This window comes from Amblyomma americanum, chromosome 1, assembly GCF_052857255.1.
Source record: "Amblyomma americanum isolate KBUSLIRL-KWMA chromosome 1, ASM5285725v1, whole genome shotgun sequence".
In the NCBI taxonomy this organism is placed as follows: Eukaryota; Metazoa; Arthropoda; class Arachnida; order Ixodida; family Ixodidae; genus Amblyomma; species Amblyomma americanum.
Genome location: NC_135497.1, coordinates 211,023,198 through 211,047,608, shown reverse-complemented (window position 1 = coordinate 211,047,608; position 24,411 = coordinate 211,023,198). Strand labels below are relative to the sequence as shown.

General features: G+C 45.7%; 2 protein-coding genes across 4 annotated transcripts in view; both read left to right on the top strand.

The window, feature by feature from the left end:
* LOC144115649 (uncharacterized) overlaps window positions 1-22,554 on the top strand; it is a 43,592-nt gene extending 21,038 nt beyond the window's left edge. Inside the window, exon 3 of the mRNA XM_077650091.1 lies at window positions 22,407-22,554. Coding sequence (XP_077506217.1) covers window positions 22,407-22,554 — 148 coding nt within the window. The remainder of the gene's footprint in view (window positions 1-22,406) is intronic.
* The window catches only part of LOC144114571 (protein SLC31A2-like), a 46,487-nt gene continuing 42,409 nt past the window's right edge, over window positions 20,334-24,411 (top strand). The window contains exons 1-2 of one of the 3 annotated variants that reach the window (XM_077648404.1): window positions 20,334-20,563; window positions 23,118-23,146. The gene's annotated coding sequence lies outside the window, so the exon portion shown is untranslated. The remainder of the gene's footprint in view (window positions 20,564-23,117; window positions 23,147-24,411) is intronic. The other 2 variants (XM_077648403.1, XM_077648405.1) reach the window with 2 other exon arrangements.

Here is a 24,411-nt window from a genome sequence, read left to right as displayed (position 1 = left end):
AGGCATCCCGAACACCTGCACGCCGACCGAGCGGCGTTGAGTCACCTGCGGAACGTTGTCAGACGCTGTAGAGCGGAGGACTCAGGTGCCGAATGCAGTCCGCGCGCGAAGCGCCCATGGTCGCAGGAACGCGATCGCAGCTTCTCTGGCGCGCATTTTGTTTCTTTTTTTTTCTATCCATCTGAGTTGGAAGCGCATGACTGCGCGCCATAAAGTTCCTGCAGGGCTCAGACTGTGCCGCAGCATGTGGCATCACGATTCGCACAGCAGCCTGGAATCTATAGGAGCCTAAGCTAAGCGCAACTGCGTTTTTCCCTCGTCGGTTGTCACGGACTGGCTCCGAAGTCCGGACTAGCACGGTGATGAGTTCGTCGGCTCTGCAGGGCAAGACGGAATAAATCTACCGCTGCTAAGAATACCATCGTGTAGTGCTCTCAGGGTTCCGTGCATGAATGCGACACGATCGCCACAGAGGGTAATTTCAATAAGCACTCATTACCGACATACAGCTTCGGCATACAAGCAACAATGTCATGCCCATTAATTTTTCTTTCAGTGATTAATTTATTGCAAAATAATTTAATTGATACCAGCCTGAAATAGAGGCAAAAATTACAGCTGGAAAGTGCTGCACTTTTACTGGAGTAGCTAGAACTGGCGTTTTACAGCTGCCTCAAGTGAAAGAGATTCCAGCGGAGCCGACTATTCTTTGCGCATAAAAGCAGGAAACGTTTCAGCTGTGCGTGATTTCCGGCTTTCCTGAGGACTTCTGGTTCGATAATCCAGTTAGAAATGACATTTTGCATCTGGGAGCAGAATATGTTCTAGCTGGGATTGAATGAATTTCAGTTGGAAGGGCAAGATTGCCGGTTCAATAATCTAGCTGCAAAATTTAATTTTTTTTCTTCGGGGGCAGTGAATGCTGATTTCATGAAGGGGAAGTGCGACATCGGCGCAATGGTCTGCGACGGTATCTAGACTGCCATTGTTTAGCAGGGAAAAATGAAAAAATCTATAGGCGGGAGCGTCTCGCGACGACTTGGCAGCCATGAATGGTTTGCGGAGACTGTGTCCCTATGTTAATTTCCAGGAGAGGCGAGCTTTACTGCTTACCGGCGAGTCATGCGTGTGCCGCCCTCGTGTAGTGCCTCTTCAATTAACTGTCCCGCATGGAGTTTAGACTACGTCGTATATACACGCCGATGCCGCCGTCATAAATTTTGGACGTAGTTCTTCATTCAGTTAGTAACAAGCTTACTTCGTCACGTTGCACCGACTTGCCCACACGTCTACGCTTTCAAATCCCACCCGACGCATGCGTCGAGTTGAGGTGCACTGTACGTGGTTGAGTATTCGGTTTTCCCGCGCCGGGTGAGAAGGCGCTGCTCCAAAAGAGGTTAACGTGTCATGAGTGGCCGTACTGTCTTCTAGAGTGCTCCTATAGCTTTATTCGCAGGATTTGGAGTAGTTGTTTTGAAGTACACAACACAAAGATGTATTTTTGCCTTTCTGCATCGGTATCTCTTCTTGCTGCGATGCTCTCTCCCGAGAATGTTGTAATATCCCGGGAACGAAAATTACCCCGTGCCCATGGCTACCAACGGAAACGTCGCCTAGGCGGTCCAGAGCCACGAGTTACTATCTTATTCACGGTACAGCGGGAACACGGAAGCGCGTGGCCTCGCCTGATATCAGCGCCTTGTAACGGTTCCGAGAGAGATCGGCGTATATGCGCTGTGAGCGGGCCGAAGACCGAAGAGTGGCTTTCTATAGGATATGGTGTCATCTGTGGTGTTGGTGTCAGGTAGGCCTGGTAGTGGTTGCACTCACGGTGCTAGAGGTGTTGTGTGGTTGAGCTACTTATGAGATCCTTGATACCGATGGCAGTAAAAAGGGGGACGCGGCGCATGTCGCCATTACTTCCTTTTCCAAGGAGGAGCAGGGGGGGGGGGGGGGGCGAAAATTCCGGGATTCCTCTTAATCCCCTTTCTGCGAAGGTCTGAAACGTACGGAAGGAGAGGCTCTGTACACGTACACAAGTTGTGATTAAATTAGTCTTGGTGGGCCACCGCGGTGGCTCCTGAAAGACGCGGGTTCTATCCCGGCCGCGGCGGTCGAATTTCGATGGAGGCGAAATTCTAGAGGCCCGTGTACTGTGCGATGTCAGTGCACGTTAAAGAACCCCAGGTGGTCAAAATTCCCGGAGCTCTTCACTACGACGTCTCTCATAGCCTGAGGTTCTTTAGGGCTAAAGCCCATAAACCATAAACCATAATTTCGTCTTGGTGGCATTGCAGTTTGGGAAAAGTGCAGCGAGAAACTTTGCGAAGAAAAGCGGTACTTTGCTGGGGAAGATTGGAGGCGGCGCAACAGCTTATGTTTGATGAGTGGCGCCAGGTCTTTCGTACTTTACCACGCTTTCGTGCATCAGAATTGCTTCTCCCGCGTTACTCAATAAAGGAATCAAATGTGTTCGAAGCAGCGCAGTGCCGTCAGTGTTTTACCGTATGTCATGTCGGCGCTAAGTGAGTGAGTGAAAAAATTTCTATTCGCGGCCATGTAAGAAGTCAGTGCTGGGCGGTGCCCCTATTCCGGGTCCTCAAATGTTGTTTTATTGGAAGGAGCCATCATATATGGAGGGCTTCCAAAAACAACTCTCAGTTGCCTTTGTCTGAATCCGCACAAGAAACCAAAGCAGAGGCGAAGGTTGCGTGTGTGTAAAGAAAAGGAAAATCAGCTGATGACTGAGCTATCTTGCAGCTAGATGGAACGAGAGAGGAGGGGAAGATAAAGTGAATAGAGAAGAGGAAGAACATTTATACATGAGCGCTGTGTAATAAGGCCCAACAAAACCCCCATGTGTCTGCATTAATTGCGCGGCTTTGGCGTTCGGCTTTTGATCCCAAGGTCGCGGGGCTGAACTCATTTCGATGGAGGCGAAATGACAAAAACACTCGTGTGCAGTGCAATGTCAGTGCACGTTAAAGGACAAGGACCCCAGGCGGTATATATTAATCCGGAGCACTGCACTATACGGCGTCCCTCATAGCCCCGCGTCGCTGCGGGACGTTAAATCTCACAATTTAAAATTTATTATTTATTGTGAAACGGTTCAATAATGTGTTATCGTTTATTCCGAAAGCCAACGTGCAACGTTATAAATGTATAGTCAGTACTCTCCACGTTAATTTCTATTATCCTGGTGAGGCATCATTCTGTTAATGTTGTTAGATCCAGGTTGCAATGTATAGCTGGGTTGTTATCGTTCCTTCTTTGTAAATTACGCATCAAAATTGGCAAAACACTTTTGTTAAGCAAGGAAATTATATTAGGTGCCATGCCATTAATGGAAGCTATAAATCTAAAACGAAAAGGCATTTTCAGATTCTGGGTTCGTTGGAAACGGAGACGTGTATCTTCGGTGGCTGCACGCCGCCTTAATTGTAAGTATTTAATGTGTTGTGTCTTTTTTTCAGACTTATGGAATAAAGTCGCTTTGTGGGAAAACATTCTTCATAGTAGATACAAACCGCAAATAATCGTCTATCTTAAAAAAAAAAACGCACTGTTTTATCCCAATCAAAGTGTTAAAGCAGGTGAAAAATATTATATTTTTATTTTTTTAAATGCTCTAAACATAAACCTGACGCCAGCAGTCATACCTTTAATTTAGGTCACTGCAAGGCATGCTGCTTTTACATTGGTATACATGAAGACGTGAGCTGTGCTGTTAATGAAAATAATTGGGGAACCATCAGCTGTCGTTGTATAATCGTGGAATGACCAAAAACAATGGTTTTCTTAAATAGTCATCTTGAAGAGAAAAAATGCAGCAATAGAAAAATGGCACGAATTTATTTATTGTGGTTCATTGCACAGCTCAATACTTATATAATCAATAAGTGTACAAAGTTATAATTAAAAAAAATGCTGTACGGGAATGAAGTTAGGATTGCTCGCTAAGCAGGAATGGCAGAACAGGCAGTTTCGACAAGAACGAGAAAGAACATTCGGAATACGCCACCTATTCCCTCGCAGTCAAGCGATGCGATTTTTCTTGGCATTCACGCCGAACCCTTGCTAATCCCCCCGCGTGGGTATGTACCATGTTTATATGTCTACAGAGGGCATCAATAACAACGACTACTACAAATTCCATAAAGCATTGTTCTGCATCCACTACATTTGTAGCTCAACTCTGTCTTAATATTGCCTTTTTTTTCGTTTTGCTCATGTGGCAGCTCCCTTTTTTTTTCTTCGTGATTTTTGCGGTACCAGTTGACCGACAGGAAGATTTCGATATACGCTATTGATCCCCTGTCAGGCAAGCGTTCAATATGTGCACATCAGGTTTGATCCCAGCGTACTTCAAAATGCCTAACGTCCCTGCGTTGCCATTGTTTAAATGGCACACGACATCAAACAAATCAGGCATCAATGTTGGTTAGCTGACATAACCATCCAATTTGTTTCAAATGCCTTGCGTCGCTGCTGTGAGAGTTTAGGTAATAAATGCAAACAAAAATAGACATATGGTAAAAAACAAGAGAGTCGTCTAAACTGAGCAGTGAAGAAGAAAAAAACAATATGCTGCCAAAAGTAAGTGATTATTTTGATCAAAACTTTCAGTTCCTGTTTCGGGGATCTTCTCCGTGGCTACAAGATCGTGAGCTCCGCCGACATAGCAGAAAAGTCGGCCCTCGGAAAGAGTTTCGATGACGCTTAAACAGCAAAATATCCCCCACCCTTTCCGCACATAACACTAAAAGAGAAAAACTAGAGCTTCCCCTGATATCATTCTGAAATCACTTTCGAGCTTTTTTATTTATTTATGAAAATACGAAGAGAATTTGTCTTTCTCAAGCTTCGAAACACCTTTCATGTATTTAGGTATCTGTTTAAGCTTTTTTTTTTTCCAAGTGCAGCGACGCTGTTTTCCTGCATGCAGCGTAAGCTATTGTTCTTCATCTGGCAGTCCAGCGCACTTCATTAGTACACCACGGCTCACATTTGCTGCATCGCGCCGTCATTATCCGTGACGGCGCACATACCCAACAATTTTGGACGAGAATATTTTTGAACGGGAATGAGTTTATGAACGCAATTTTTTCATATATTGTAGGATTTCACTATAATAATCAATATATCCGCATATCTTCCGTTGGTAGGCTTCCATTTTTTTTTGCTATTAACGTTTTTGCTATCGTCAAAAGCGTTCCCCATCGCATCTAGCAGTCTTAACTTTTAGATGCGAGTGATGGAAACACTACAAAAGAAAGATTTGGCTACGCAGCGGAAGAATGAGCCATTATTTTAAATTATTTCGTATCACTATACCCTACAGTTTACCAATATTAAATTTTTGTCCAAGAGTTGCACGTGAATGACGCAACTGGAGAAGTTTACTTTTGAATATATTCCAGATTGCATGCATATCCTGTTTCCGCTAAAGTTTCTAAGACTAATATGCCTCTAAGAAAAGTGCCATGTCATTTGTTCGGGCTTTCTTATAGCTGTAAATGCGCCATCGAGCGCTGTTTCCACTTTTTGAGTAGTGCAAATATATCCCCCCAAAACAGCATCATGGTCGCTAATTGCTGGGACTACTAAGGTGACTTCGCAGCCGTGAGAGTATTCGTTAATAACAGATCTAAATATTAGTTTCACGTGTAGGCTCCAGGACCAACTATGTAAAAGCATAAGAACAGCATATTTCTGTGATTTCATTAGTTGACGCATTCTGTACGCTAGAAGTCGGCCCCTGGTGAATCTAATTGTCCTCAGGCAGGTTAAAATCGCCTCCTATTATCATGTAGTTCGTTTGTAAAACCTCGGCTGCATCACTCAGCTCACGCAAAACATTAGACAGTTTTAGCTGTGCGCACGCAAAGAGTTAGCGTACGCGAGGAGTTTGCGGGGACGGTAGTGCGCATGCGCAGAACGCAAGCGCAAGCCTTGCGCTTGCGTACGGTAGCCTTGCGTACGGTAGCCAGCGGAGTTTGCGTTGCGGCGCTTGCGTGGCTTGCGTACGCTAACTTTGACAAGATGGCGGCGCCCTGCTCGCCCGCTTCGGAATAAATACATGTCGCCGCTGGATTCTTCGACGCAATAGCTCGCTCAAATGGTAGCGGTTTGCTTTTATTTCGCCTAATCTTGCCCACACGTAGCGGTATAAGCGATAACTAGCCACTGTTTTTCAGATAATTTGGCGATCTTCAAGCTCCTAGGCCTAACTATATTCAGTGTGTTTTCCTCGTAGCAACGACACCTGGCGAAGCAGTTTTCTAACTTTTAGCCAGATCTTGCATTTTCTTCGGTTTGCATAGTTTTTCTTCTTGGAACAAAAAAGGCTCCCAATGCACTCACACTAGTTATCAGTAATCACGGATGAAATTTTCTTCAACCGAGCGTTGATGTGGTTTGACTTCTTGTCACTAGATGGCGCCACGTGCGCCTGAGGGACGCTACGGCACGGTCAGCTAAAACTATACTTCGGAGCGGACAGCGTAACGCACGCAGCGCCGTAGCTCTTTGCGTACGCAAGCACTTTCGTACGCACAGCTAAAACTGTCTATTAACTGTACTACTGGGTTTCCCACCCCTTCGTACAGTTGACCTCCGGATTGAGCAACTTCCTGTATCACATGCGCAACTGTCAACAAAGACCAAGAAGGCCAGATGTGAGCTGCCGCCTCAAGAGCATCTCACGTCTTTGCCGCACCCTAAGGCTCATCCTGCGCCTCAGCTCCTATGATTTTCGTGCCGACTCACTATAAACATGCTAAAGAGACGATGTACATAACTGTAAAGCGAAACATAAGGTATGGGATTCCATCCAACTCGCGGATGTTCCGGCAGTAAGATGCACAAAAGGAAAACAGCCATAAGTCGAACCTTACAGTGGAGGTAGCGTACCAGTTAATGTAGCTGAAATTATTTGGGCTGCAGAGTTAAGGAACGGCCGCTGGCCACGCTTTATAACTGCACCGTTTTACCCGCATTTGGCTTAAACGGCGGTTGCGCGTAGTGCATCGTATCAGATGTTCATCGCAGTTATTGGCGATCCTTATCTTGGCGTTTGCGCCCCCAGCAATGCAAGCGTGCTGCGCTGCCAATTAGCTTCGAGCACGCGTTTCATGTTTACTGAGAGAAAAACAAAAAATTACGCGACCGGAGCTCAAGTTTTTTGGTGAGAGTTGACGTCATTTGCTGTTATATGAAAGAGTGGAAAGAGTGCAATGTGCAGACGGCCTTGCTTGGCTGACGTGTTTCAGGGAAGCCCGCCACTAATTTTTAAAAATAAAGTTTCTGAGGTAATGAGAAGCTTTTCGCGCCCTACGAATACCAGTGTTGGCGGACGTCAAAAACAAGCGAATGATGTTGGCTAGTAAACTTATTTAATTTTAACGGTTAGCTTTCTAAATATTATCGATTGGCGCTTGATTGCAATTAGAGATTTGTAGCCGGCCGTTAGTAATAGCCATATCAGTTTTTAGAATTTTGAAAACGCGACTACCCTCGCCGCTGTGGCTTCCTGGCTCAACTAATTTGGGCCATACCTCGCGCCATTCGAAAACCGCGCGCCTGTGGTAGGGCGCAAAGGGACGTCAATCAAACCGCATCACCCCGTGACGCACGTACCACACGGCAATCTCTGCTCCGCCCATGCTGGAGCAGCGAAGCAGCTGGGAGCAGGGTAGCATGGGCGCGGCAGAGATTTTCAAGTGGTATGGGCGTCACGTGCGTCATGGAAAAATGGGAAGGTCGTTCAAGTCCACAAATCAGGTAACAAGAACTCGCCTTTAAGCATCGTCCCATGTCTTAAACAAGCGTACCCTGCAACATTACGGAGCATGTCATCTATACTCACATCATGGTATTTCTTGATTCTAACAACTTTTTCTATCCTGCACAGCATAGATTTCTTAGGGGCTGCTTCTGCGAGATTCAATTTGCCACTTTCTTACACGATCTTCGCATGAACCTTGATGCGAGTCACCAGACAGACGTCATATTTTTTTTATATTTTGCTAAAGCCTTCGACAAAGTACCCTATAAACCCTTACTGATAGAACTTTCCCGATTAAACTGCATCCCAACATTTTGAAATGGTTCCAAGGGTTCCTACTAACCGCTGCCAGCATGCTTCTGTTAAAGAAACGAACTCTAAATATCTCCCAGTAGCGCCAAGTGTTCCTCAGGGATCTGTACTCGGCCCGCTACTTAAATATACATTGACTTGCCGACAAATGTAACCTCTAACATACGCATGTTTGCTGACATTTGTAATTTACAGTGCTATCACTGCCCCCTACCGATCAATCATCGCTTTAAAGCGCCTTAATGCTGTCCAGAAGTTGTGTAATCACTGGTTAATGGAGCTTAAACCAAATAAATGTAAGCTCTTATCCTTCCACCATCGTCGTAATACTAGTATCTTTTCCTAGGAAATCTCTGATGGGCCCATAGAACCAGTTCATTCATACAGGTATTTTGGTGATCTTGGAGTTTGCATGTCACTAACACGAAGTCATCAGCCAAAAGAACATTAGGGTTCTTAAAACGTCATCTACACCACCCTCATCACCATGTTAAGTTATTAGCCTATAAGTCATCCGTCCTGTCAGAACTAGAATTCGCATCACCCACTTAGAATCCTCATAAAGCTTATCTTATTAATTCTCTCGAATCCGCTGAAAATCGTGCTGCCAATTTCATTCATGCGTCGTATTCTTACGATGTCAGTATTTCCGCCTTAAAAGCAGAATCTGGTTTATAGTCCTTATCATTACGTCGTCGCATTTCCAGCCTATTATATACAGTTCTTAACAGCCCCAGCACTCATATCACTCCGTACAAGTCATCAGCTACATGTTGCCCGTCCACTCTCACGTACAGTCACCTCTTCTAATTCCTTTTTTCGCCGCACAGCTGCGCACTGAACCGGTCTTCCAAGCTATATTTCTGTCACCACCTGCTCATCGAAGTTCCTGGAAAGTGTAAAAATTATGTACTATCATAACACTGTTTACCCAGTACTTCCTACGCTTTACGGAATACCAGTTCCTGATTCCTTTAAGGTAATAAAATGAAATGACATGAAATGAAGTGAAAGGGGAGTTCTTGCTATGTACCGGCAAATCAGACCACACCCATCAATATGTTCATAATAATATATTAGAATTTTTCATAGTTGTCTCAAAATTATGGTCCGAAACGCATTGCATTGGCTTTCTATGGTAGTCTTAACTACTCAGTGATAGCCCCAGGACAAACTTTAAAAGCAAGATTTTGCTGCTCATCGGAAGGTTCAACCACTGTCATCAATTTGTTCATAACGATATGTTGCAATATTCCATAGTTGCCTCACAATTGAAGCTATGTGCAAGAAAGCTGGAGTTGAGATGTGCCGTAGATACGGGATACAGTCGAGTTGCCCGGCCAGGGGAGCTATGCCGCGGATGAGCGACAACACCGCTCCCTGCAACGTCCCCCGCTAGAGGGGTATGGGGTTTGAGAGTGTATCGGGCAAGCTAAATTGGGCTGTCCGTCCTTGGAGGAAGTTATAAAGTATCGACAAACTCAAGTTATGCCTGTATTGTGTGCGCTATGCGTGTGTTGGCTGTAACTGAGTATGCGATCAATGCTTATACTGTAAAAGGTACATAGAATGTAACCAAAGCGTGGCCCTGGCTAAAGGAGGAGTTCAGACAGGTTTGCTCAAGAAGTAGGAAAAAGTTTGAGTGGACACGTGGGAGCGAAAACCAATGTTGAAGTGCGGAAAGAAGTCGATGGCGTCGAAATGTTCCTGAAAACCACTCAAGACCATCCGCTCCATCGTTTTTCGAAAGCACGAAGGGAGATGGGCGTAAATCTTGTAAACTAAGAGGTTCGCCGGGCTCTGAGGGCACCATCAGAGGGGACGGTGCCCTCAGACCAGCGCTCATTTATGTGGGACAGGAGTGTATCTTTGTCAGGAAGGTTGCGGAGAAGAGCGTATGCGATCTGGGAGAAGAGGAACGGGGGTTGTGAGCAAGAGCACAGTCCGGTCCGTTGAGCGTGAAAGGTTTGCCCATGTCGAGGCGTGAGAAGGATAGGTGGAAGGTAGCGGTGGAGGGGTGTAAAGGTCAGAAAGGGTTCGGGTCAGATGAGCTGGCTCATGAAGAGAAAAGAATTTGTCAAGGGTGGGGGCAGGATGGCGAGAAAAGGACGAAGGAGATGCCAGGTGGATTTCTGATGTAAGGTGCGGTTGATCTGATCACATACCTGATTCGATTGTGTTATATCGATGGTTAGGCAAGTGTTTTGTTATGTCTACGTGCATTTTTTTTCTAGGGAGTTTTCAAGTTGTGGGTTATGTGGCTGCGTTTTGATCCGTTGTAGGAAACGTTTACGACGCCATCGTTGGATCAAATGTGTGTTTGGTGATTGTGCAGGTGTTTCCAGTTTCTCGCTTTTTGAGACAGATTTCCTGGCCTGGTTTAGGGAAAGAAGCCAGTCGGAGTATGATGAAGTGGGGTACGCGAAGTGGCTGCGTATTTTGCGAAAGGCATTCCAATCAGAGACCTGGCGTACCATTTTCTGTTTCCGGAAGGCTGCAAATATTGTGCCAGGTTATCCGTGTAATACCGTGTGGAAGGGTTAAGTCGGGTGTGGAATGTTGCTGAGTACGCGTGCCCGTCTGTTTCTCGCTTGCTTACATTAATTGCTTACATCAATTTCTTTTTTTTTTTACTGACTTAATTCCTGCCTAGCTGAGCGTCGTGCGGTGAGCCGATCGTTCTCTGTTTGAAAGAGCGGCATTCGCATTTGGATTGCAAATTGGGGAATTTGCATGACAAAATAATTATAAACGAAGCGAGGGAGAAAAAGCAATGACGCAGAGTAGGTAAAGCAGGGACCGAGAACAAGAAGGCTACTGATCAAAACAGAACAAATAAAAATAATTTACGAACACGTGGCTTCCCTGTTAGATTCGACCAACTATGTGGGAAACGGAAAGAAGACAACAAAGGCCAATACTTCAAAAGCAGCTCGGGCAGCCCGACGTCGCGCACAAGCGAAAACAGACACCTGCACTACGTGCAGTGATTTCCCCACTGTGAATTAAAGTCGCGTAAACGTATGTCTGGGTAACTTCCCGGTTTAATGCGATGCTTTTTCAAGGGGCTCCCGAGCACTCGTCTTTCTCTCTAAGCTGCACAGCTTGTTTACAAATGAGCACCGTCACTCGCGCTTCATGTCTCCACTTAGCGCTTCAGCCGACGAATGACAAAAAATAAGTATGCGGTGGGCAAGACAAAAATTCCAAAAAGTGCCGAAAGTTGGGCCTCACTTATGCGTTGCACATGGATGACGGGCCCGCGACCTTCGGCTCGTTCGGTCTCGCTCTTAGGACGCTGTAATTAACACACACACGAAGGCCTGTCGCGCAGAGTCTTCTTGCTTCTTCTTTATTTCTTTATGTAAGAGAGCGAGGCACTCAACTTTCTCTAGAAAGGAAGTGCCTCTTTGTTGTACGCCCTTTATTCCAGGACTTGAAAGTCCCCTCCCGCAAGAAACCGTGAAAGCGACGTGTTTTCGCTGTATTCACGCTTCGTAAACAAACGTTAGAACCTCTGCATGCATGTGATAGTGTCACAGGATGGCTTCACGGGAGGCGTTTTTTCTTTCGGAAAGGGGAGGAGGGGGCGTCATTGCTTTTTGTATTTAAATAAATTCGTTGAGTAGTCTGAGCGAATACAAGGTATTTTTAATTTCTGCGAGGCTAGACGCCGGGAGAAACAAAAGTTGCGTTTCGCAAGTGGCATTGCACTGTCCGATCCCAGTGCTTTCCATGCCATATTTCGACACAAGCAATTTACTTTACACATTTAATTTAACTTTAGTATTCGATGTACGGAAAAATTCTCTGTATCCGGTTTCGTTATTAGCGAGTTCCATTGCGCTCGCTGGCGGTGCACTCGGAGCTCATAAATGCCCCAGTACCTTCTGAGCTTTTTCCGTCATTCGTTATACCGAGTGTTTCACCTAAGATGTTCTGCAATTGGCAATTTTTAAAAATAGGTTTTTTGAGCTAGAAGAGCACTTTTTCGGCACAGCATCGTCAGCGGTGTAGCGCATCAGAATATAGGTAAGTTCTCTATAATAGGCTGGTTAACTAATATTGTGTAGCTAACTTTTTAACTATCACTGTTAGACTTCTTAATTACTGAGGGGCGTGTAGCCCACCGTAAATAATATCCACATCAATTTTTAGAACTGCGAAAACACAGTTACTCTCCGCGCTGTGGCCCAACAAATTTTGTGTATTTCGACGAGATACATGCACTGGAAGGGTTGCTTTGTCTGCAAGCTTTCCGAAAGCGCATGTATTTTGTTGCAATGTAGCCAGAATTTGTTGGGCTACTGAGCCGAGGGTAACCGCATTTTCTAAATTCTAAAAACTGGTGGGAGACTAGCAGTAACAGTTGAAATGTTAACTATTCGATATCAGTTAACCAGCCTAATAGTTTGCACGTTTTAGCTGTATTCTGATGCGCCACACCACTGGCAATGCTAGGCCGAAAAAAGCGCTCTTCTAACTCAAAAAGCCTATTTTCAAAAATTGCTGAACATCCTATGTGGAACACCCGGCATATATCAAATGTGTTTCCTCTAAGACTGAGAAATTTTTAAAAACTGGCTGTTTGAGTTACAAGAGCGTTTTTTTTTTCTTTTTCGGAATATCAGTATCAGTGGTGTCGTGCATCCGAATACAGCTAGTGTTAACTAGCAGACTAGTTAACTAATATTAAATAGTTGACTTTTTAACGATTCTGCTTGGGATCTTTGGTTATTGAGATGCTTGTTGCCCGTCGTAAGTAATATCGATGTCAGAGTCTAGATTTTCGAAAATACCATTCTCGCCGGTGCTGCAGCGCAAGCACGGTCGAAAGCGGAAACGCGCTAGCGGCAAACACGCGTGCACGTACGAGTGGATTCACACGCATCGGAGCGCCTGTCACGTGCTGCGGGCCCGCTTGCCGCTCCCAGTAGGGCCCTGCAAAAGGACCACGTGACACCCGCACCACTGCGAGACGAGCGCTCTTTGTGGCCGCACGGTTTCGCTTTCGCCTCTGTGCTGTCCCAGAAATTCTTGCGCTGCAGCGGCGGCGAGAATGGTACTTTCGAAAATCTAAAAACTGATATCGATATTACTTACGGTAGGCTATACAAGGCTCTCAATAAATAAGAAAACTAACAGTAGCAGTGGAAAGGTTAACTATTCAACATTAGTTAACCAGAAGAGGGTTGTAGCGCCGAAAAAGACAACACATGGCAAGCGAGATGGGACAGGCGCAACTTCCAACTGTTTATTCACCGCTAATGCTAATGAATATAAGGACAAATCAAGATGGGTTGCAAGAACCACACATGCGCGCGAGGGTTTTACAAAAAAGCGGATAAAAGATAGGCGAGGCACACACGTATCTCACACCCGTGTATATGAAAACGCAGTTTCATTCTTATAAATGGTGATAGATGGGGCACTAACACAATCGCTACAGTTTCTTTTAATATAGAAGGCCTCCAACAGTCCACGGGCTGTCTGGTCCTTACTTCTCTTTAAAACCTTTGCTTCTTTCAGCCTTGCCACACACTTAATCTTCCTTTCTTCTCCGCAGGCTTTACAATGATGCGGTTGTAAAACACTCGCGCGCATGTGTGGTTCTTGCTACCCATCTTGATTTGTCCTTATATTCATTAGCATTCGCGGTGAATAAACAGTTGGAAGTTGCGCCTGTCCCGTCTCGCTTGCTATGTGTTGTCTTTTTCGGCGCTACAAACCTCTTCTGGAAACATGCACCAACTAGCCCCCCAACAAGTGTTAGTTAACCAGCCTGCTAGTTAGCATGTCATAGCTGTATTCAGGTGCACTACAGCGCTTACCATGCCGTGCCGAAAAAAAAAAAAAACACTCGTCTAACTCAAAGAGCCTATTCTTAAAAATTTCTTACTGTCTTAGGTGAAACATCCTGCATACAAAAAATGCACGACTGTCGTTCAGAGGTTTACTACTGAGACCCGAGGCCTTTCCGCGGACTCTAGTAAGAGCTAATCCGAGCAGTGGATGTGCGCTGATTAACAATTAAATGCGTCTCGAGCTTCAGTTACGTCTTCCGCAGCACTCGAATCATGCCACGCAAATTGCGAGGTGCTCCGGAGAAATGTAGCTTTGGCATTGCAGTAGTGTTGAAATCTGGGTCAGTTGGTACATGTTCAGGAGTAAAACCAGTCAAAAAACGGGACACAGCGAAGAGACGAGGCACACACACGACGACTGGACTAGCAACTGTGCTTGTTAGAAGAAAACAGACTCCCAGGAAAAATGGCAAAGTTTGCGCAGCTCAGTTAACAGCAACCTACATCAAAAGATAAGCTGTAATCTAACGCCGTTGCGAAAGGAAGCTAAGTTCCTTCTGCATGAGGTAGATAGAAGGACTGCTGATACAATCATCTCCTTGAATACTAATGAAGAACGCTTCGAGGATTTCGCGCTCAACTTGACAGACTAAGAGAACACCACAACTCTCTGTGCCCTACTGACGGCGCTAACTTGCCTCGACATTGCCGGGAATGCGGTTGCTACCGGCTATTTTCCAATGTTAGTATTGTCGGCAGAGGCAAGGGAAAAGTTGAGCGCGAAATCCTCGAAGCGTTCTTCATTAGTATTCAAGGAGATGATTGTATCAGCAGTCCTTCTATCTACCTCATGCAGAAGGAACTTAGCTTCCTTTCGCAACGGCGTTAGATTACAGCTTATCTTTTGATGTAGGTTGCTGTTAACTGAGCTGCGCAAACTTTGCCATTTTTCCTGGGAGTCTGTTTTCTTCTAACAAGCACAGTTGCTAGTCCAGTCGTCGTGCACGACGAGGCACACACATGTGTGTGCCTCGTCTCTTCGCTGTGTCCCGTTTTTTGACTGGTTTTACTCCTGAACATGTAGCTTTGGCAGCAGAGTTGCAAAACGGTGAACGAACGGACCCGAAAGCAAAGTGGCCGCGTCACCAGTCTACGCGCTCCCCAGCCTCGGCAAGGCAAACCGTGCAGCATGTGCGGTCCCCGTGCCTTGTGCACTTCGCGGTTTCTTCCTTGCGGCGTCGGCTTACAGCCAACCACTGCACTGAAACTGAGACCCCCTCCCCTGAGCTGAGCGCCGGGATGCGGAAGGGAAGGGGCATCGGAGTGAAGCGATCTGGGAGCTACGCTCGGGCTTGTCACGGCTCGTTATCGCGGAAGAGCAGAAGGGGCTCAGGAGAAGGAAGAGAGAAAAAACCGTTATTCACTTTGCTTCTTTGCATGGCCGCACAGTTTTATTCGACGAAGATATTTTTCTGCACTGTTTTTGTTTGCCTTGTATATTTACACCGGAATCAAGTTAGATAAGAACTCGACCGGCGGCGTGGAAGTTCTCCTCAAGGGACTCCTAAAAGTCCTAAACACTGGAGGGGGGGGGGGGGGGGGGGCTTTTTTGCTTCCCTGGCTGCATAAACACGTGAATGATATACCCTTATCTTTGTAGGCGTCAGTTCTTCCCGAAACTGCGTAATGTACTATGTGCACAGCGTCCCATGGCGCGAAAGCGTTCACCGCCCGTCACAGCACTGGCTCACCCGCTGGACACAGATACGCAAGTGACGTTCTAACATACATTTAAATTTGTGAATGTCTTCAGAAATTTTTCGTGACGTGCTAAAAACTGAGCGAGTTGCACCAATTCATAAAGGCGGCGCGAAAGATCAAGTGTCGAATTACCGGCCAATATCCGTCCTAAATATATTCTTACAGATTTTGGAAAGTGTTAAATTTTACAGGCTGTGGCCTTTCTTGATTAAACATGACGTGACTTCCAAGCACCAATAAAGCTCTTAGAAAAACAAGCGGGCAGAGCAAGCCCTTCTAGACATCAAGGATAAAATAATCAAGAATATCGAAAAACAAAATGTAACACCTGGACTTGTTTTAGACCTAAAGGCTTTAGACTCGACTGATAATTAAATGTTAATACATAAATTAGAACACTACTGGATACGTAGCACTGCTAGTGTTTTAATTATAAGTTATTTTACATATTGAAACCAATTTGGCCATCTTTCGTAAAACAGCGCGAACAACGTTGGACAAGAACAAGAAGGGCACGGGACGAGCGCTGATTCTCAACTAAGGGTTTATTAGCAACAACTGGTGCTTATAAAGGAAAAAAACACGCACAAAGCACATCACACGTTTCACTAAAACCGATAAAACATGAGGCAGAGAAGCACGCGGCGCTCAAAGGCCACCAAGAAAAGCTATCTCTTTGTCATTGAGAGTGACTGACACACTTTGGCTCTTGACTGATTTGGAAGGCTTCCATTGCTTCTTGCGTGGTTTGATCACAGTGCGTGTAAAGCACCTTCGTGCTACGCCACATGGCTGTGCATTACACACCCTGTCTGAAAGAAGCACGCCAGCTGCGCCTCGCAAGGATATCATTTGCGAAAGCCATGGTGACTTTATACATAAGATAGGCTGCTTTCCAGAAGGGGGACCGGGTGCAAGTAAATGGTGCGCTCGAATATTTTGCGCAGTGTATTGGCCAAAAGAATGGGAGAATAATTGAAACACCATGTATGCGTCCCAATATTTGAATAGCCTCGCAAAAAATCGACGAAATCACTGATGGGTGTAGCGCATTATTCTTCACAAGTTTTGACTCAATACCAACTACTCCACATGGTGAGTGAATTTCTGGGCAGGTGTAGGATGTTGAGTCTTTTCCTTAGGTCGGCTCAGTGGTTAGTCAGTTTGGCTGGTGAGATGGTCAAGGTCGCAGGATTGAAACCTGGCCGCGGCGGTCGCGTTTAGATGGACTCAAAATGCAAGAGCGCTCGTGTGCTCCCGAGCGGTCTAACTTAATCCGGAGCACTCCGCTATGGTGTCCTCCCATAGCCCTTGTACAGCTTTGGAACAATTGGGTCCAATTCTTGTTCTTGGCAAAAATCGCTCCTTTGGCTCTTTCTTTACGTTGGCGTTTGTCCGGCCGCAAGAGGCACATTTATTGCTGAGAAAATTGCATTTAAAAATTTACCCGCCATTCGATTTAAACTCGTGACGTATAGACCGATAAGGACTCCGTGATCACCATTTTGAACTGAATGGAGGTGTAGCTTAGCCGCTGGGATCCGCCCAAAGCTTTGGTGACGCACGCAGTTTCTTGAGGTATCTGCAGGTGACGGCGGCACCCGTATTTCATTTTATGGCTTTTTCTATATCTTATAAAAGCTTCGCTTTCAATAAATAGTGTCTGTGTAGTTATAATGCGGTAATCTAAGAATACAGGCGAACATCAATTTGTCCTCAGTGTCCCTTTAAACACCACATACATGCCCAGCTATTCCGCGGCGCCGACTGACAGATTTAGCTACAGCGGTTGCATGGCATACCCTGAGCATTCTTTGAGCCCACCTGGACGACCTCTTTAGGTAAATTCTAGGAGGGGGCGCTTAGAGAAGCGTGGCGAGGTAGTATTTGCAAAGATACATTCCTTGAAATTTGGCCTTTGAAACAACTGGCTTCTCCGAGGAACATGAAGAAAATTCTTGCTGAGTCGCCCCCTTAAACGGGCCGTAAGGACGAATTGAAGTTTTCCGGTATTGAAGAGCACATTCCAGTGATATACGTTCAAGAAAACGGAAGTTGTATAGGCTAGAAAAAGATCAAAAACTGAAATACAGGCATTGCTGCCAGTAGCCGTTTTCGCAAGTGAACTGTAGTGATACAAGACTGATTGATTTTTCGCGAATCTCTGAGGCTAGGCTACATCACCGTTTACTTTCATATTGTGATCGCGAAGTTCTTTTTTTTTTTTATCTTGACGCCACGAGTTTGAATCGAGTGCCAAGAAAAAAAAAAAGAAGTTGCATGTTTAAATTCAATTTTCCAAGAAATAGATAAGCCCTTTGCTGTAAAAACGTTAACACAGCCAGAAAGAGCCATTGCATGCGACTGTGATTCATGAAGTTCACTAGTACATGCCACTGTCGACAGATTTCAAGCAGACATTTCAGGACTTGCTCGCGAGCTCCGTCTCATAATGAAGCTTCATTCTACAAACAGACACTTGGCTGATTTGTTCAGGGCGACATTCGTTTTAGAAAGGAGCCAATCCATTTTACAGCGCTCTGGACAACGAGCTGTGGCTTTCATTGCTTTGTCTCTGCTCTTCGAATTATACGAAGCGCCTGACATCACCCTTGCCAAGCTTTTTTATAAGGGAAGCACGAACCATGAACACGAAAACCGCACACACACAGCGCGCTGTGACGAACGATGTGACCAAGCGCCGAACGGGCTGTCCTTTTCGCGTTATGGCTAATCTTAACGGGAATGAGCACATCAGCTGAACTTCTACCCTTGTAATCGTCATTACTACCCTGAAGCTGTTGGGACGGAAATCCAGCAGCTGCAACCAGAACCGAACCGGTATATCTCTCTCTTTGTGTGACCCTGCGCTGTGGTGGGTTTCGAAACAGAGCCGCTACGTGCTCGTGCTGTAGTGGTGGCCTTAGGATTAGCGTCGGCCACTTGAGGCTAACAGGCTAACAGCCTTGGAAACATATAGCCGCTGCTGCCGGCCGGGACTCGCTTTTTCTTCAGTAGGGGAAAAAAAGAAAGAGACAGCCTGGTTCGCAAAAGAAAAAAAACGATAAGAACTACCTCTAGCTGTTAAGAAGGTTTGAAACCACGTGAGTTATTTTTTTCTTCTTTAGTCTTGAGAAATGAATAGCTATGCCTGAAGGCGACTGGGCGAGACTGAGCGAGGATTGAGGTTATGCAGCTGATCCAGAGAAAAGCGCGGCGCCAGTTTCGGTCGTGCTTTGTCAGTCCCTGCGCGTGCCTCGTTTATGGATTACTTGCAGTACGAAGATAAAGTAAAATGACGCCTTGAGCCGCTTTGCATCGTTACGTTACTTATTCGTCCCTTCTTTTCCTTTTTTTTTTTGTGACTGTGGCCTCTTTTGCACCGTGGAAATACCATACGTTAAGCGCAAAAGAAGCGCCCATACAGGACGGTAAAATCGCAGCGCAGAGGCCATGCTGCATGCCTTAGTGGATGACTGCGAGAATTCTGCTGTGACAGTGGGCTGACGAAAGCAGAAAAATTTCGGAGGGGTAGTTGTAGCGACTGTCTTGTTTTCTACGCATTTGTGCAAACGCTTTCAAGACGAGTCAGGGAACTAATCGTAATGAAGTGTGTACCAAGCGTTGTGAAAGCGATTTTCGACAAAACAGTAGGCGGACAGCCTGTCTCCTGTGCTGTTTTGGTGAAAAATTTAACAGCAACACTTCTCTGGCCGGTATATTAATGTACACTTTCACAGATTTTGCTGTTCAGCAATGTTGTATTGCATACCGCGATAAAGCAGCTGTTTTGACAACCCCGTATGACGCAAAATGTGCTGTGCAGAAAAATTTTTTTCCCGTAAAAATGCGTTGAAAACGCATGCTTTAAATGACGCCAACGTTTATTCCGCCTTGGCCGCAGCGTTTGTGCATGCAAACAAAACACGTAACTATAAAATGTTAAAATATAATAATAACTGCCATATTAAATGCTCGGAGAATTTTAAATCAGAAGGTAATGACGACAATGAGAAAATGCTAAAAAAATAAATCTCGCATTTCAGTAACATTTTTTTATCTTTGACGTCTAACGTGGCTTATGCGCGTTTCTGAACTTACTGGTGATAAAACTTATAACATGTGGTGGTAATAAAACAGAGGCGAAGCTCTGGTTTATCTATTAGGGGTTGCTGATTAACAAATTAAACTAATCAAGAGTAGGAATGCTTCCAGGTTTCGTCTAAAAGATGACTGGGCTATTTTTCCCCTTGTTCCATATGTGATTGGCCTCATAAAAATGGCGGTTGTCACCGCACCGGACAAATAATCTTCATCATTTTTTGTCCTCGCTCCTCCGCTGTAGGTTAAGCCCATTGCTGGTCTTTGAAACCATGTCAGCGAGTCGAAGACCACATAGATATGGGCGTCTGTAGAAGCAGAAAGGTGCGCGGAGTGCTGAATATACTGTAGAACAAACTTAACTGAATAAGCACATGGTGAACTGCGTGTTCCCGACGGCCTGACCGCCGGACGGGGCAGTGGGCGCGAAAGCGGCGCTGGCGCACGCGCGCGGCGGCACTCGGGAGCCTACATGCCGGGCATTGGAGGCTCCCTAGGCAGTGCGCGCGCGCGCTGGCATAGTTCTCCTAAACGCGGAAAGGCGGCGCTACCAGCGCAAGCGTCGCCCGTGGCATGGCAACGGCGCCGGCGCCGCGAAGGACGCCCGATCCGGATGGCCTACGCGCGGCTGCGCCGCGATGCTGAGGCGGCTTCGAGAAAGTGAAAACTGGATTGCAACCGGCTTTCTCTTCACTTTTGCTTTTCTTCTGGCGTATACCAAGTTTAGCTCCGTCGCACACAGCGCGGCGGCAGTTGGGCTCAGTGGACGGCTAGCGCCAACCAACGTCAGCTGAAGGTAAGCCCCACTTTGTTTTCTGGCCGTTGTGTTTAGCTCTTGGCTTTCGAAAACTCGTTGCCGCTGATTGTACCCGAATTTGCTTATACTTCTCTGTAGTTTTACGCATGTGATCGACGACTTGCGTCTGTATTGCCGATATGGTTGCAGCTTTAGTAGTGTCCGTATACGAGTTGTGCGCTACCTCTTTGAGGCCGGCGGGCGTGAACCCCTTGGTCTCCAAGGTTGCAGTGCAGTTGTTTGGGCAGTGCGTTGCGCCGCGGCCGTTGACAAGCGCGCTGCTTGAAAAACACGCTACCAAGATGTTTTTTTCTTTTTGCTGCCTCCACGTTGGAGTGTTGGCTCCGTTTGTTGTTAGCGTCGCCTGGATTTCATGGCGTATTGTGTTGGTGGATTTCCCCTTAAGCGACGTCCTCGGGCCGTTGTGTTTTCTCTCATCGCGTGCGTTTGGATGTGTGAAATGACATGACAGTGTGGCGGGCTACACGAATTGAGGAGTTGCCTGCAGCTAGAGTTCGTGGTGTGCGTTGTGTGCTCGGTGCACGTTATTTTCTTGTGTAGCGATAAAGATTTATGACTGTATTCTACTCCTTACGGGCGTTGCATGATGGTTTCTAGCACCAGGTGATGGTACCGTGCCTCACAGACGGCTTTGTTTGACTCCGAGCGAAATGTATATATATCCGGTCTCAACAGAACACAGTTGCCGGCCCCTGACTGCGAAAGCATATGCGGCATTCATTTGGCGCATTATAGATGAGATACACGTGTATTACCTACCTATTTTTCCAATCAAGTGGTCGACCTTGATGTCCAAACAGCGCTGTGCTGCATTCGCGAAAGCACTGGCGCGGTTGATGTTGACATTGCTTTACACACTTTTGGACGCAGTACTGAGTTGACCTTTGACTCGTTGGTCATGGTCAAAGCTGTCTACATTGGAGCTTGTAGTACCGACGAATACTAAGACAAAGGGTAGCGGGCACGGTGTCTTGAAACGGGGAAATAGCGCACTGGCGGTCAGGCGTCGTAAACTTTCCTGGACCCGGAAGCCGGCAGTGCAGGTAGCGGGAGAAAGTGGACCCATCGCGGAAGTGTTTTCGTGGTCCGGGTTCGTCGACCGGCGTCCCTGGTCCTTGACCGGATTTCATGCAGGTCGGAGACGCTGAAAGGCCTCCAGCCAGCTCGGCTGGGGGAAATGAGTTCATGTTCAGCCTAGCACTTGATTATGCTAATTTAAGTATTTATGACGGGCTTAGGTTTTCTTAATTAAAAACAGTTGTTCATGATCATGTAAATGCGTTGTTTGTGCACTAGCAGATGAATGACAGCATTGTCACTTCAGTATAGTTTGGAAGTACGATCGATTGGCTGTGCATAGGAGCGAAGAAATTGGGTGTGGTTACGATATACTTATTCTTGTGTTCATCAGGTCACCCTGTTTAGTTTAGTCTCCTTGCTCAACAAAGTTTATTTTAGTAAATTGTAACCTTAGCCGAATTATACATTATTGTAATGTATAGTAGCATCAAATGACCATTGAGCAATTGGATTCGCCTGCACTAGAATTACCGTTTTGCTACTTGTACCCAACTGCTTCCATCATAGTGTTTGTTGCCTTGTTTTGGAACTCAGCACCTATTTTTTGTGATTAAGTATCGGTAACCAGAACTAATGTAATTTGCAAGTCTTTATGTACAAAGTGTACACAAGTTGGAAAAAGAAGCAACACAGTCAGAAGCTTGAGTAGTGCGCAGATGTTACTGTGATAACAGTGGCACTCGGTGAAAATGTTGGCATTGTCTGTGTGAGGCCTTTGAGTGAAGCCTCCACTCTCTCGAAGCTCCACTCACCAGCCGCCTCCCCCAGCTAGGGGCTACCCACCACCACCCTGGGTCCACCTCCCCATCCCACCTTTGCCCACCTTCACCCTCCAGAAGTTCCACCCTCCACAAGTCCTGCTGCTAGAAGCACACACAGCAGCAGAATGAAAAAGCAAGGGCAAAATCCCATTCAAAGACACAATGGGAAAGCCAGCTTCCCTCCAGAAGCATCTGCCACCTTCCCACTCCACCCCCTAGCTCGAGAGGGCTGTCCACCCACAGCCCACCTCACCACCACCCTCGAAAAGCTGCACGAACACTTTTGGTACAGTCAGTATACCATTCCATATGTTTCTGCACATGATTGAAGGCTAAAATACTGGTTTATCATTCCTCGCCACTCAACGCGATATGTCACGTGTACACAGCAGTATTATGTACCTGCGTGTTTGCATAGCCTATTGTCTAGCGTATTCCACACGAAAACGATATACAGGCTGAAAATAATCTTTGCAATTTATCATTATGGCGCTTCCTGCTCTATAAGTGTCATCTTTCGTTGCTGTATAAACTTCATGCTGTCATTTCTTTTGAATTTGTAATGCCTTAGTGTTGTACGTAATGTTTTGGGATTTTCTATGCTTGTAAGTCACTTTTCCAGGTGTGTTACAGTGTCTACACTTTGTTCCTTTTGTTATATTTATGTTATGAAATTGTTTACTGTTTACCAGGCACGGCCACCATGCCCTCTGAGGCTTAGGTAGGCCTGATTCTTTCTCTGTATCAAGATAGATAGATAGCACCTTTATTCATCTATCTAGTTCTGTAAAATCTGATTTGATGATTTCACCGAGACAACGGTTATTGTACGTTAACTAATTTTCAGAAGTAGAAAAATGCTTGTGGGCTAGTTTGTAAGTTGCCTGTGCTAGTGATTATTCAGGTGGCTGATTTTTACTTGTTTAAGATGTCAAATGCTTATATAAAAAAGGCATTTGCTTGATATTCATCATTTTTAGCTTAATAAACAAACTTGAACTTATTTTATGTCACAGGTTGCTGCCTTGTTAGCAGAATTAACTTAGTGAAGTGGAGAACTGTTGTTTGCGGTCATGACTACGTGTTCCATTGTGTGGAAGTGTTGTGCATAGCGTTTCTGATGGAATCAGAAAAGTGTGCTCTTTTATCATCTGTACATTACTTGCTGTCTGCTTAGCATATACAAGCATAAAGTTGCTAGGTCTCATAAGAAAGGAATATATATGCTGGAGTTAAGGAAGAAACAACATGCTGGGGCTGAAAATTCCATCTCCTTGCCAGCGTTGGTCAGTGAAGTAGCTGTGTGCATGTAAACAGAACAATGCAATAGGAATATCTCCACCTTCAGCAGAAAAGTGAACCTGAAGGAATTTCTATTGCATTGTTCTGTTTACATGCTGAGGGCTACTTACTGACCAAGGCTGGTAAGAAGATGACTATAATAATAATAATTGGTTTTTGGGGAAAGGAAATGGCGCAGTCTCATATATCGTTGGACACCTGTTGGACAGCTGAACCGCACCTCGGCTGCTGTAAGGGAAAGGATAAAGGAGGGAATGAAAGAATAAAGGAAGAAAGAGGTGCCTGTAGTGGAGGGCTCCTGAATAATTTCGACCACCTGGGGGTCTCTAATGTGCACTGACATCACACAGCCTTAGTGTTTTGCCTCCATAAAAATGCAGCCGCCGCGGTCGGGTTCGAACCCGGGAACTCTTGTTCCTGAGCCACCGTGCAAGGTGGCTCGAACACTTTTGGTACAGTGGAATTTTTCAATATCCTTTGCTCGTTTTGTTCTGAGGACCTTATCAGCATTGCTATACTGGAATCTACTAGCTTGCAGTTTTCACAAGACGCTGGTGCTTTTATTTTTGTCCACATTTTATGAGCACTTCCTGAATATGGGACTTTCTCTTGGGTAAGCAGTGTTGTCATTAACTAGATATGCCAAAAGTAAAATCCCCCATGTTCCAGTGTTTGCAGATAAGA